This window comes from Neovison vison, chromosome 5 (assembly GCF_020171115.1).
Source record: "Neovison vison isolate M4711 chromosome 5, ASM_NN_V1, whole genome shotgun sequence".
Classification (NCBI taxonomy): domain Eukaryota; kingdom Metazoa; phylum Chordata; class Mammalia; order Carnivora; family Mustelidae; genus Neogale; species Neogale vison.
Window position 1 is genome coordinate 86,543,008 of NC_058095.1, and position 12,336 is coordinate 86,555,343.

General features: G+C 40.6%; 1 protein-coding gene across 1 annotated transcript in view; it reads right to left on the reverse strand.

Annotated features, from left to right (window-relative positions):
* Positions 1-12,336, reverse strand: part of LOC122906923 (mitochondrial intermediate peptidase) — a 170,228-nt gene that overhangs the window by 151,185 nt on the left and 6,707 nt on the right. The window contains exons 4-5 of the mRNA XM_044249420.1: positions 10,019-10,105; positions 2,518-2,581 (exon numbers count right to left, since the gene is read on the reverse strand). Coding sequence (XP_044105355.1) covers positions 2,518-2,581; positions 10,019-10,105 — 151 coding nt within the window. The remainder of the gene's footprint in view (positions 1-2,517; positions 2,582-10,018; positions 10,106-12,336) is intronic.

A 12,336-nucleotide genomic window follows, 5' to 3' on the forward strand; every position in this document is an offset into this window, starting at 1 on the left:
TTAAGTTATATTCATGTGAGACCTTAAAAATTAAGAAATTATTTATTTCATTTTAGTTTAATTAAAAATTAAGAAATAAGAAAAAAGAAAGAATACATAGGCCTTTACAATTTGTACACATTATGCAGGTGGATCTCCTTCAAGATCCCTTTGCAGAAGTATAACGTCTCCTTTTATCCTGTCCTAGTGGAGCCCCTTGGAGAACAGACACAGAAGTTACAAGAGAGGAGTTCACTAAGTTTACTTTACTTGCATCTTTAATGTTTGTGGGTTCCAGGGAGTTACTTGCCGGGAAGGGCAGCTATCCTTGTAAGAACACTTGAGAAGTAAAAGCAGCAGGTTCAATGTTGTTGAAACAGACCTTGACTTGATACATAATACTTTTGAGTAAAGTTTCAAAAATATATTTCCTGTGGATTGCATAAGAATATTCAAGAATATTCACCTATCTCTCCTAGTAACTCTACTACTCTCTGCTATCTTCCTTCTGAATATCAAATTTGATTAGTATTAGCTAGCATTATTAAGATTCGTCACACAATCTTTCAGTATTTGCCAAGGCCAAATCTGGAAAAAGCATGACCAGCATTCTTGGTGCTTGAGAAGCCCCTAATTTAGGTAAGTAATGCAAGAGGAACAGCTTCAACAACAGGCACTTCAAGATAAATGCCATGTGCATGAAAGGAGTCAAATGGGAATAAAAAATTCCACCTGGGTGATAAAAGCTTCACAGACACAGTGGTCTCAGCATGAGGCCTTGGGGGGGGGCGGTGTCTGAGGCAGGCAGGCTCTGGTTAGCAGGAGACCCCGGCCGGGCAGGGACAGCTGAACAGGCTCCTGAGTCCGAGCCTCCTCCACCTACTAGCTCTGTGACCTCGGGTAGATCACATAATTCTAGGTGCCTCAGTTCCTCATCTATGAAACAGGAATGAAAGTACTACTCAAACAGCCCCAAAGCTGTTATGAAGATCTGATGAAAAATACATGCTTCAAATGGCAAATACTTAATCACTAGGAACTATATTGAGTATCAGGAAGACAAAGATCTTTCAGACAGCCTGGGTATACGGTGATAAGGTTCAAGGTAAGTTGTTTGAGGGAGGCAGACAGATGCAGGAGTTCTACAGAAATGATCTGAGGACTTTGTAATTAATTAAGACATGGAAGTATAGGGAATAAAAAAATGTTAACTGACCCCAAATTTGTATTTGAGTGACTCAGAGACTAGTAGATTCACTATACAGAGAAGTACTAACAAAGAACTGGCTTGAGGAGGGGCCAATGTGTCCATTTTTAACAACATAAATGTACGCAGAGCCTATCAGCCTTGGGGACTGCTGGTCAGCCTGTGTAGGCTTAGGGTTAGGGCAGGAGTCTCGTGGTGAATCCTTAAAGCCACATAAACCCAACAGTGCCCCAGTGGCTCCAACATTATTCAAACCCAGTTAACAAGCAAAATGATATTACCTAATGCAGGTGCTATACATCCCAAGACCCTGACCTCTACTTCCCAACGTACTCTGATAAACTGATCTCTATTAACAGGTAATATTATGTCCTATTTAGTAGGAGAAACATAACTACAAAAAAAAATAGTCATAACTATAATAGTCACGAAGCAAGGAGGGGAGCTGACACAGAGCAGGCGGATCTGTTGGTGGTGGTCAAGTCACCCTCATTCTCCCAGCCCTGAGTGTACTATAGAAACAAGGGCATTCGGCTTGTTAGGATGTTTTGTTTTAGAAAGAGAAGTGGCCAGGGTCAGACACTCTGGACTCTAAGGATGGAATCCTGAACCAGTCACTTTGTCCTATTTCCTATCTGTGAAAGGAGGGGTCTGAACAATGTCTATGGTCCCTCGTATTCTAGGGCAGACACTGCATCAGCCCTGCTTCCTGCTTCCAGAACAAAACCGTGTGGATCTTTCGAAGACGTGCAGAATATGAATAAGTACACTATGTAAAGGTCTCGGTGATAGTCCCTGTACCTCCGCTCCCAGACCTCAATCTTCAAAATTCTTAGCTTTCCTGTTCACTTGCCTCTCCTTCCTGGTCATCCACCAAGGATACATGACATCTGAAACACCCCAACGGTCTCAAGTAATTTCTTAGTTCTGAGTTACCATGGATGATAGACAAACTTCCAGAGAGTTCCATATTCAAATACAACAGAAGAAATTCGTAACACAAATAACCTAAAGTTTGTATGATATGCAAATTTAAGCAACGTACAAGAACTGTAGCAATAAAGGTACCAACTAAATATTAGTAAAACTAGGGGTGCCTGGGTGGCTCAGTGCGTTAAGCTTCTGCCTTCAGCTCAGGTCATGATCCCAGGGTCCTAGGATTGAGGCCCACATCGGGCTCTCTGCTCAGCAGGGAGCCTGCTTCCCCGTCTCTCTCTCTCTCTCTGCCTGCCTCTCTGCCCACTTGTGATCTCTCTCTCTATCAAATAAATAAAATCTTTAAAAAAAAAATTAGTAAAACGAGCAGAGAAAAACAGAGAAGAAAGGGTCACCTTTTCTTTGTCTAGATGGATTCCGCTGATTTCAAAATCAAACATAAACAGTTCAGCCACTCGCCTATAAACAAAATGAACCCAGGTTATAACAGGTAATAATAATTATTAGCAAAATCACTTTCTTGTTAAATAAATTGGACTTTTTAAAAGTGAAACGTATGCATACACACACACATACAAACACACACACAGATAATGTGTTTGAAACCAGGAACCTAACATTTTAGAAATCAGGCAAAACATCCAGCTGATTGACTGGGCTTTTAAGCTCTCCTATAGATGATCTGGTATCATATATATCATGTTAACTGTACAATAAGCCTTAAATTGAACCAAAGGAATGACGACTACTCCAATGAGGTCAAATTTATCTGCTGCTTTTATTCTAGAAGAGATGGACATCTTTTCAACTGTCCACCGTCTTTCCTTCAAAAAATGTTTGCCACATACATTACACAACCCACCAAATAAATCCTTGTGGGACACACACATGCTGCCCAAATGCAAACAGGTAAGCCTGTATTCAGATAACTGTAACACAGCTTTAACTAGCATGTGTATTTAATAGAAGTATACTCTAAGGGGCTTGTGGGTAAAGGCATGTATGTTTCATAAGGCATGGTCTCATAAGGGGACAAATACTTTTTGAACAAATGAATACAAGGTTAAAGATATAGTAAAGTTCCTAACAGGAATACGAATAAAGTATGTGGGGAGTTCAAAGAGAGATCATCAAGCAGGTTCCTTACTTACCAGCTTCCGTACACCTTATGCTGAATTTGCTTAAGACTTGTGAAGGAAGGTTCCTCACCATTTCCAGAATTAGTACTAGTTTGCATTGTAGAGAGCATCATTTTTTAATTATCATCAAATGCATCTGCAAACTTAGGAGCAAGGCCTAATTTTCCCACCCTTTCCCTGCTGTTAACAATTCTATTAGAACAATTAAAAAAAAAAAAAACCCCACAGTGGAATCGAAGGTATCTTGATAATATCTAAAGTAAGGGGCAACTTTTCATTAATTTTCTCCTGTAATATTTTATACTTAGAAAGACACCTCTCCCTTTTTAGTTAAAAGTCCATTTGATATTGTTTACTTCCCATTAGAAACCAGAGGAATTAAAATACTGAATCCATAGCATATGGTAAATGGGAGAAAATTGTGTCTGTGCTGGAAACAAGACATTACCATGCTATGCCACAAAAGCTTGGACTGGTACACAGAGCTCTTCAAACACATTAGAATAAAGCACACGGTCCCTGATGTCCAGAAGAGTCTAATATCATTCTTAAGTAAATCTGATAAATACATATCAGGGGATCAGGAAACAAGACTGTATCTCACAGAGCTTATGCTAGTATTACTAACATGTAAGAAAGAAATAATTGCACATCACTTCTTTACTGGCAATATGAAAATTACACAGTAAATGGCAGCTATTTATCTGGTGGTGTGGGGGAAGACAATTAGAAAGAAATGGGACAATCAACCAAATTAACCCCTTATCTCCTTCCCTACTACTACTATCCTAGTCCAGGCTGCTGCCCCCCCTTCCCTTGATATACTATAGTTAGCCCTACTGGGTCACCTTGCCTCTAGTCCTCCATCCCTACAGGATGAGGGTCAGAAATCCTTGCTGTGATGAACTTAGCACCTCATGAAATACCCTCTCCTCCACTGTGAGGTCTCTCTAAGGCTTTCCTCCACCTCCAAATTAGGGGCCACTGCTGTGGGCTCCAAAGCATTTATGATTTCCATTTAACAAACTCATAGCAACATTGTCCACAATAGCCAAACTATGGAAGGAGCCAAGGTGCCCTTCAACAGATGAATGGATAAAAAAGATGTGGTACACATATACAATGGAATATTACTCAGCCATCAGAAAGGATAAATACCCACCATTTGCATTGGCATGAATGGGACTGGAGGGGATTACGCTGAGTGAAATAAGTCAAGCAAAGAAGGACAATTATCATATAGCTTCACTCATATGTGGAACATAAGGAACAGCATGGAGGACCACAGGGGAAGGGAGGGAAAACTGAATAGGAAGAAAATCAGAGAGGGAAACAAACCATGAGAGACTCTGGATTCTGGAAACAAACGGAGGGTTACAGAAAGGAGGGGGCAGGAGCGATGGCATAACCAGGTGATGGCCAATAAGGAGGGCACACGTTGGGATGAGCACTGGGTGTTATACGCAACTAATGCATTGTTGAACACTACATCAAAAACTACTGATGTACTATACACTGGCTAACGGAACATAATAAAAATTAATTAATTAAAAACAGTTTGAAAAATTGTTAAGAGAACACAGAATTTTTTAAAAAGGCTGTACTGGAGCCATATGATGGAAAGTCATGAACTGGGTTGTAAATGGTTTATAAGGATGTTTAAGTAGGATAAGCAAAGAGGAAAACAAAAGACAGCTTCAACCAATGTTTAAAAAAAGTCAATACATGTATTGCAGAACATGAAAAATAATTACGATTTGCTTTACATGTAAGAGCTTATTCCCTTATTCAGAGAGTACAAACCTGAGGATGCCGCCATGATAATTGCTTATTTATTTCAACTCCATCCAAATCCCAATAATTAAAAACATAAAACAGTGAACACTTGGACAATTTTTCAAAGGCCTACTCTATGAGATTTTCAGTTTTTCTTCCAACTAGTAGCAGCTATTTAGAATATTAAATTCTTTGATGCTGTGCCGGAAGCTGAGTTTCTTGGCTAATGAGAATTGTTTTCTTTCTCTTTAATCCTGCTGCATGCTTGGAACCAATTTCAGGTGTAACACCTCTTTCTGTCAATAATAATTTTTTTTAAACTACTAGTTTTCTGGAATTAAGTTATCTAAATATTTGATCTACTCTCCTGCCATTCTTAGACTTTTCATAAAGGGTATATTTATCTTCTCGATTATTGTGAATCAAAGTTCTTCTAAAATTCTGAAAATTCAATAGACCACATTAATAATTTAGTCACTTACCTTCTTTCTTAAATAATGTAAAGGGCTTCACTTAAGCCCCTAAAATATCCCCATTATCTCTACCTCATGGTGATCTCCCTTCCTGAACAGTCAACCTAAAACACACTCTCCTCTCTCTTTTCCAGCAAAGGCATTTTCTGTTTATTTTGATTAGAGGAGGGAAAAGATAACAGGGGTTAATAAACAGGGATGGAAATATACTGTATAGGGTAAGTTTATCATATAAGTTTATTGTGTAACAGCTTTATGTAGAAATGTAGAGAAAAATGAAAATCACTAATCCCACCAAAGATAACCAGCACTATTAAAACTGACATGAAGAACATGTGAAATTAAATAAGATAAGGTTAAAGAAATTAGCACAGTGCCCAGCACATAGTGGATACTTGAAAAATGTTCGCTGAGTTTCTGAATGGACATATGTATGGGGCACTTAATTCCCTCACACTGAAACATCAACTAGTCTGGCTGTTGGGCCAGGTGGACTGGTGGGAAACATGCAACAGGACCCTGTCCTGAGAAGCAGAGGCAGAGGCAGCATCTCTGGTCTCATAAAGATACTGTCTCAGTGGCAATGAACTTGTGGCTAATACCGACAACAAAAAAGACCTTCCCTTGGGTTCTATCCAATCCCCTTTGAATATATTATACTACTTATTTAAAATAATTGGGAGCCAACTAAAATAGATTTTTGTATCTTGGTTTTTCTTTTAAAATTATACCACAAATATTGAACACTGCACTATCTCTTTAAATACTCTTCAAAAACATGGTTTTTAATGTTTGTAATGTTTGGTCTAATGGATTAAAGATATTTTCATTTTTCCCCACTCCTGTAATCCATGCTATGACCAATACCCCTGTTACATACATCTCTTTATTCTTATTTATTCCTTAGGATACGTTCCAAGAATTAAATTGGCCAAAAAGGTGTCCTCTATAAATATTGATCAGTTTACACTTAAGCAGAGAGGACCCATCATCCCAAGCCATTAGAACACTACTGCTCTGTTTCAGCTTTGTTAAGTGAAGGGCTCTTTGTTTGATCTTTCTTGAAGGCTGGTAGGATCCCGTTCTTTGAATGACTACCATGTACCAGACATTTTGCTTTCATTACTTCATTCAAACTTCATAATAATCTTATGAAGTACTTTTTTAATTCTCTTACAGAGAAGAAAAAAGACCTAGAGAGTCAAGGAGCCAATATCCACCCAAAGCACTCCAACAGCAGAGGCCGTGTGTGCTATCCCCCCTTCACACGATTCCCAGTGTTATACTTGCTACATGGTTCCAAGTTTAATAGCCATCTGCCCGCTATTCCCTATTTTGGGAAAGGAGAGTTTCACAGAAAGAATCCTTTACCTTGTTTTCTATCAGGAGATCCACTTTTTTGTTTTATTTTGTTTTTTAGTAATCTGTGAGGCCTCCTAACACAGTAAAGATATTAACCCTTTAGCATGTAAGTAACATTTGTCCCATTGTGTATTCTGACTTTGAATGTGGAAAAGTTTTAACCATACCAAAGTTTGTAGTCTTTATATCATCAAATCAATCATTGGTGGTCTGACTTTGGTATCATGAGAAGATAGACGTCTCACCTTCCAAGACTGTCAATTCATATCTTTAAGTAATCTACTTTTTCCCCCCAAATAGTTATCTCCTGACCTAACATCATTTACTGAAAACCAAGTCTTTCCCTACTGATAGGAAATAACACTTCTATCATATACTAAATACAGTCTTGCATATATTCGTGACTGTCTGAATTTTTCTTTTCTTTCATTGACTATGCTGGCGGTGTAAGTATAATGCTCTTTTTTTTTTAAGATTTTATTTATTTATTTGATAGAGAACACAAGTAGGCAGAGAGGCAGGCAGAGAGAGAGGGGATAGCAGGCTCCCTGCCGAGCAGAGAGCCCGATGTGGGGCTTGATCCCACAACCCCAGGATCATGACCTGAACTGAAGGCAGAGGCTTTAACCCACTGAGCCACCCAGGTATCCCTATAATGCTCTTTAAAATATAGAAGTTTTATAATGTCTCACTATCTGGTACCAATTCCTTTTTAGTACTTTTCTCTCCAGATTTTTCCTGCCTATTCTGGCACATTTATTGTCTATGACTTCAAAATCATTTTAAGTTACAACAGAAAAATCTTCCTTTGTAGACTGGGTAACACTAAACTTACAGACCAGTAGAGACGACCCCTGAAGCTTTCTTCTTTCTTATCTCAGACTATGGTACATTTCACTACTTAAATATCATCTCTCATGCTTCCCAATGTGTGTACATGCCTGTGTGTGTGTGTGTGTGTGTTGAGGTTCTACAAGCTTTGTGGTCCTGAGTTTATTTCAAAATGTATTACAGCTTTTTTTTTTTTTTTTTTGCTCTTGTGACTGGGACTTTCCCTCTATTATATTTTCTGAAGATGATGTGTTTGTTATATTCTTTGCATACAAGAAAGCTTTTAATGGTTTTGGAAAAACCCAAGTGAAACAGGTTTCTTTATAGCTGGGCATCACGAAGACTGCAATCAGCTAAAACTGTTTAAGAGCGGACAGTACATTAACTTAACTAATGGGACCCTTCTGAGAATACTTTTTGAACAGCTCATAGAACAAGGACTTCATAGAATGTATCAAAGAATAAGAGGATGATCTACTCAATTTAAATCATTTCTTTCATAACCTGTTATGCCAAGATAATTGGTTAAAACCACAATTTTCTGTTTTATATTTGCACTTTATAATTTGTCATCTTACACGTATTTACCACACACAAGGTTCTCTCTGGGGGCTAGCCAGCTCTCCTGATGATGCACAAGTTTCATGATATTTCAGTTTTAGTACTTCAAATTCTTCTTCCTCCCACTTCAAGTTACCTTTCCTTTCTAGAATACTGATATTCTGCCCAGCTCACCTTTCCCAATGTAGTTACCATTTTGTTACTTTAAAATCCTCTTGGCATTTTTAGTGACACCTAGAAATGAGGTATGTATCCTGTTAGAACAAGTCCTTTGCACCTAAAATAGTCTGCTAGCCCACTGCAATTTCTCTACGTTAAATGTAGAAAAGCCAATCTTTAGCAAAGTCAGATTATGAATAACCTGCTGTCTCTACTCAAAGTCATACCAGTGAGTATAAATACCTATGAGCAGGCATTCAACTTTTAATTGTTTTGCTAATGAAGACAATATCATGCTCAAGCCTAAAAAGTATAGCAAAGACAGACTATTCTGATGGTACAGCTAGCTTTACTAGTATCCTGAGATCCAGGATCAATGAAGCGAAGTAAGATCAAACCACTATCTACATATTAGAAGTCAGGTGAAAATAATCCCCCAAAGACAGCCTCATCGTATGGTCCACACAGCATGGTAATCATATATCCAATTAACAAGACCCCAGTAGCAACTGATCCCTCCAGAACAGGGCTTCATGTGGGGGTCATAAGCCACATATGGAGACAGAAAGGAGGGAAGGAAGCAGGGGGAGAGAGAATCAAGGAGTGAAAAGAAGTGCACCATAAATAAAAAGTAAATAAGTGGGACACCTGGGTGGCTCGGTAAATCTCCTGAGTGAAGAGCCTAGAACCCAGAACCCAGGGTTCCAGCAACTGCCTTCGGCTCAGGTCATGATCTCAGGGTCCTGAATCAAGCCCCACATTGGGCTCCCTGCTCAGCGGGGAGCCTGCTTCTCCCTCTCTAGCTCCCTCCTGCTTGTACACTCTCTCTCTCAAATGATTAAAAAAAAAAATCTTTTTAAAAAAAGTATATAAGTTATAAACAAGTAAGAAAAAATATGAACCTCTGTGCTACAAGTAATATATAGATGGGTTAATGCCACACTTCTAAAATCATAAATAAATACATTTGAGCAAAGAAATATGGTATCCAAAATCCTCTATCAAATGTTTTTATGTAGTGACTTAGAAATTCAGCTTTTTCAGTTCAGAATAATAAAAGGTAATCAAATGCACCCAAAGAAATTATTTCAAGGCTCATGACATCCAACCAGTCAATAAAATCAATTTGCTTCTCTCTTCCAGTGGCACCAGCTATGGAACCTCAAGCAGGGAGCTAAGTGTTACTGCCAACTACTCACAGGAAGTCATTCCTTTGTTAAGCACTTACTGCAGGCCAAGAAAGGCTGCTGGTGCTGGGATGCAGCTCTGAACAAAACAGACCACTCCCTGACCTCCTGGACCTTCTGGTCTAGCAAGGCAGAGGGATATAAACAAGTCAGCAAACAGATCATGCTGGAAATGATTAGGACTGAAAACACAAGCAGGGTAAGAGGATGGGGCATGACCTGGTACCAAAGAGGAGGAGACCCCATTTGAATGAAGTCTTAAAGAAAGTGCCAGAGTCATGTTGACACCTGGGGAGAAACACTGCAGACAAACAAGGGCTGTGTGTGCAGAGACGTGGAGGGGGAAGGGGTGGTCTTCCCATCCTGCCCCTATAATCACAACCATAATGAACGCAAAGGAACGAGTACCTGGTTTCTGGATCAAGGGAATCCACAAGATTTTTATCAGCTAGCAATTTTTGCAAACTTTGATATAATTCCACATTTGTGTTCAACCTAGAAAAATTACAAATGAAAAAAAAATTAAATGATTTTTTTTAACACCTTCTTTTTAACTTTACATTAAGAGAATGGTGTCGCATCCTAGCATACATATACCCGGAGGCCAAAGGTTTGAGGGTTTGTTTTGTTTCTTCATTTGGAAAAGAAATAGCATAACCGCAGTTAGTATGGAAACAGGCAGTCCTTAAGCAAAGCATCAAGGTACTAAGTGTTCTGAAAGGTAAACAGATACATTTAAAGCCACAAGCAGCAGCTGGAACCAGAAGTACGTACAGGAGAAGGGGACTGGGAGGAATGAAGTAGGGTGATCTGAGTGATCCGAGCCCACTGCCATTGAGAAGTCATTGTTAGCAATATGTCCGTGGCTATTTGTTTCTTTAATAAGGAAAGGAGTGATGATGGGAGGAAGGTTAAACACATTCTACAGTTCCAAAGTGAAGAGCCTAGAACCCAGGTAACCTTTGCCCACCGGGGCCAGAGTGGCAGGCCCACATGTCAAGGAGAGCTCAAGGCTTCGGGGCCCCACACTAGAGTTACGACACCAGCCCTACTACCACTCTGTGACTTTGGGCAAGTATTTGAACTCCCCCAGCTTGTTAGACTTCAGGTCACCCCAAGGGTTAAATAAGATGTTCCCCCTATGAAGGAACAAATAGTAGTTATCATTAGGTGGCCTTGCCATCCTGTCCTTGGTCCCCCAACCCGAGCTCTGCCCTCAACCCAAGCCACAGTCCCATTACTAGGTCCTGAGTTCTTTCTTCTTCCCTGGATACCAGAAAGTCCTGGCACTCTCGGGGCTAAAGAGTGAACTGGTTTTAGATACAATCTGTTCCCTGCCCCGTGGACCCTCAGGGAAGGGCAAGGCTGTTAAGAACCATCTGTCATTCCTACTCAGGAACTCAAAGATGGTCACGTTCCCTACTCAGTGCATAATCAAACACCTGTGGCTTTGTAGAAATCCAAGAGTTTCTGTGGTTCTCATGGGTCACGCCCAAGACCAAGGGAACTGAGGCAGTCACCTCAGTGGGAAAATGGTCAACAAGAAGGGCAGTCAGGCATACCATGTCTCCTGCTCCCAGGCAGCAAGCCCAGGATACCAGGAGAATATCAGTGTGGGCACCTACCTCCTCCAGACCTGCTCCCCCTACGAGCTACAACATGTCAAAAGGACAGGCATTCGAGAGCCTGCACTGTAGCGTCTTCAAAAGTTTCAATAAATCTCCCACGTTACGTTTTATGTCATGAGATCTTAAGATAAAGTCTCCATTTTAGTCTAAAGCTGGCATTAACTCTAAACAGACACACCTAATTTTAGGCTTTTATTTTCTTTACCCGAAAATCAATCAATTCTACCCATGCACCTGAATACACATCCTGTTTCTCGAAGATCAGCAGAAACGGTAACGATACAGTTCGGTTAGACCCAAGGAGAAAAGGAGTCCTGGCGCTCCTTGAGGGCGGAGAGCAATCCTCGGAGGGCCTCGGGCCAGCCACTGGAGTGTGGCCAAGAAGGCAAGACTGAAACGCTCTCTAGGATAAAGTGAAGACCTTGCACAGATCCTCTTGACCACACTTTGCTACCAATTATGGCTCCCTTGTTGTCCTCCCACAAAATTAAGAACCCACATCCATTATTCCAGAGCTGTACCTAAAATCGGACCTGATACAGTGTTCAAGGTGCCTCAGGCAGGCACCCAGGCAGCTCTGACTCATTTCCTAGGGCTTTTCCCTGGGGGATGCTCTTTCTTCCAAGGAGCCTCCAATTCCAGTCCCTTCCTCATGCCCCGTGTCTGCAGTGCACAGGGACCAGTTTTATCTCTGTCAATGAGTCGGTTTTCAATGGCTGTAAGAGAATCACATGCACTGTCCCAAAGGCAGCAAATGCTGCGCGATGGGTCAGAAGCAGGAGCAGCATCTCCTGAAGGGCTGGGTCCTCAACGAGCCTTGTCAAACCAAAGACGTCACCACGCTCGGCCACCACGCTCCTCCTCCAGCTTCTGCTCTGTCAGAAATTCTTCCAATGATTTCCAGTTGTAAATTCCTGCCAGTTGAGCCCTGGCGCTCCCACTGGCTTTCGACCCTTTCTGGCGTGGTGTCTCACACCTAAGTGCTTTTGAACATGGCACTGTCCACCGCGAAGTCATTTTCACGAGCACTTATGAGCTCTCATAAGTGGCTTCAAATATTTCAATTTACCTCAAGATTGCTTGAAAATAACTCACTTC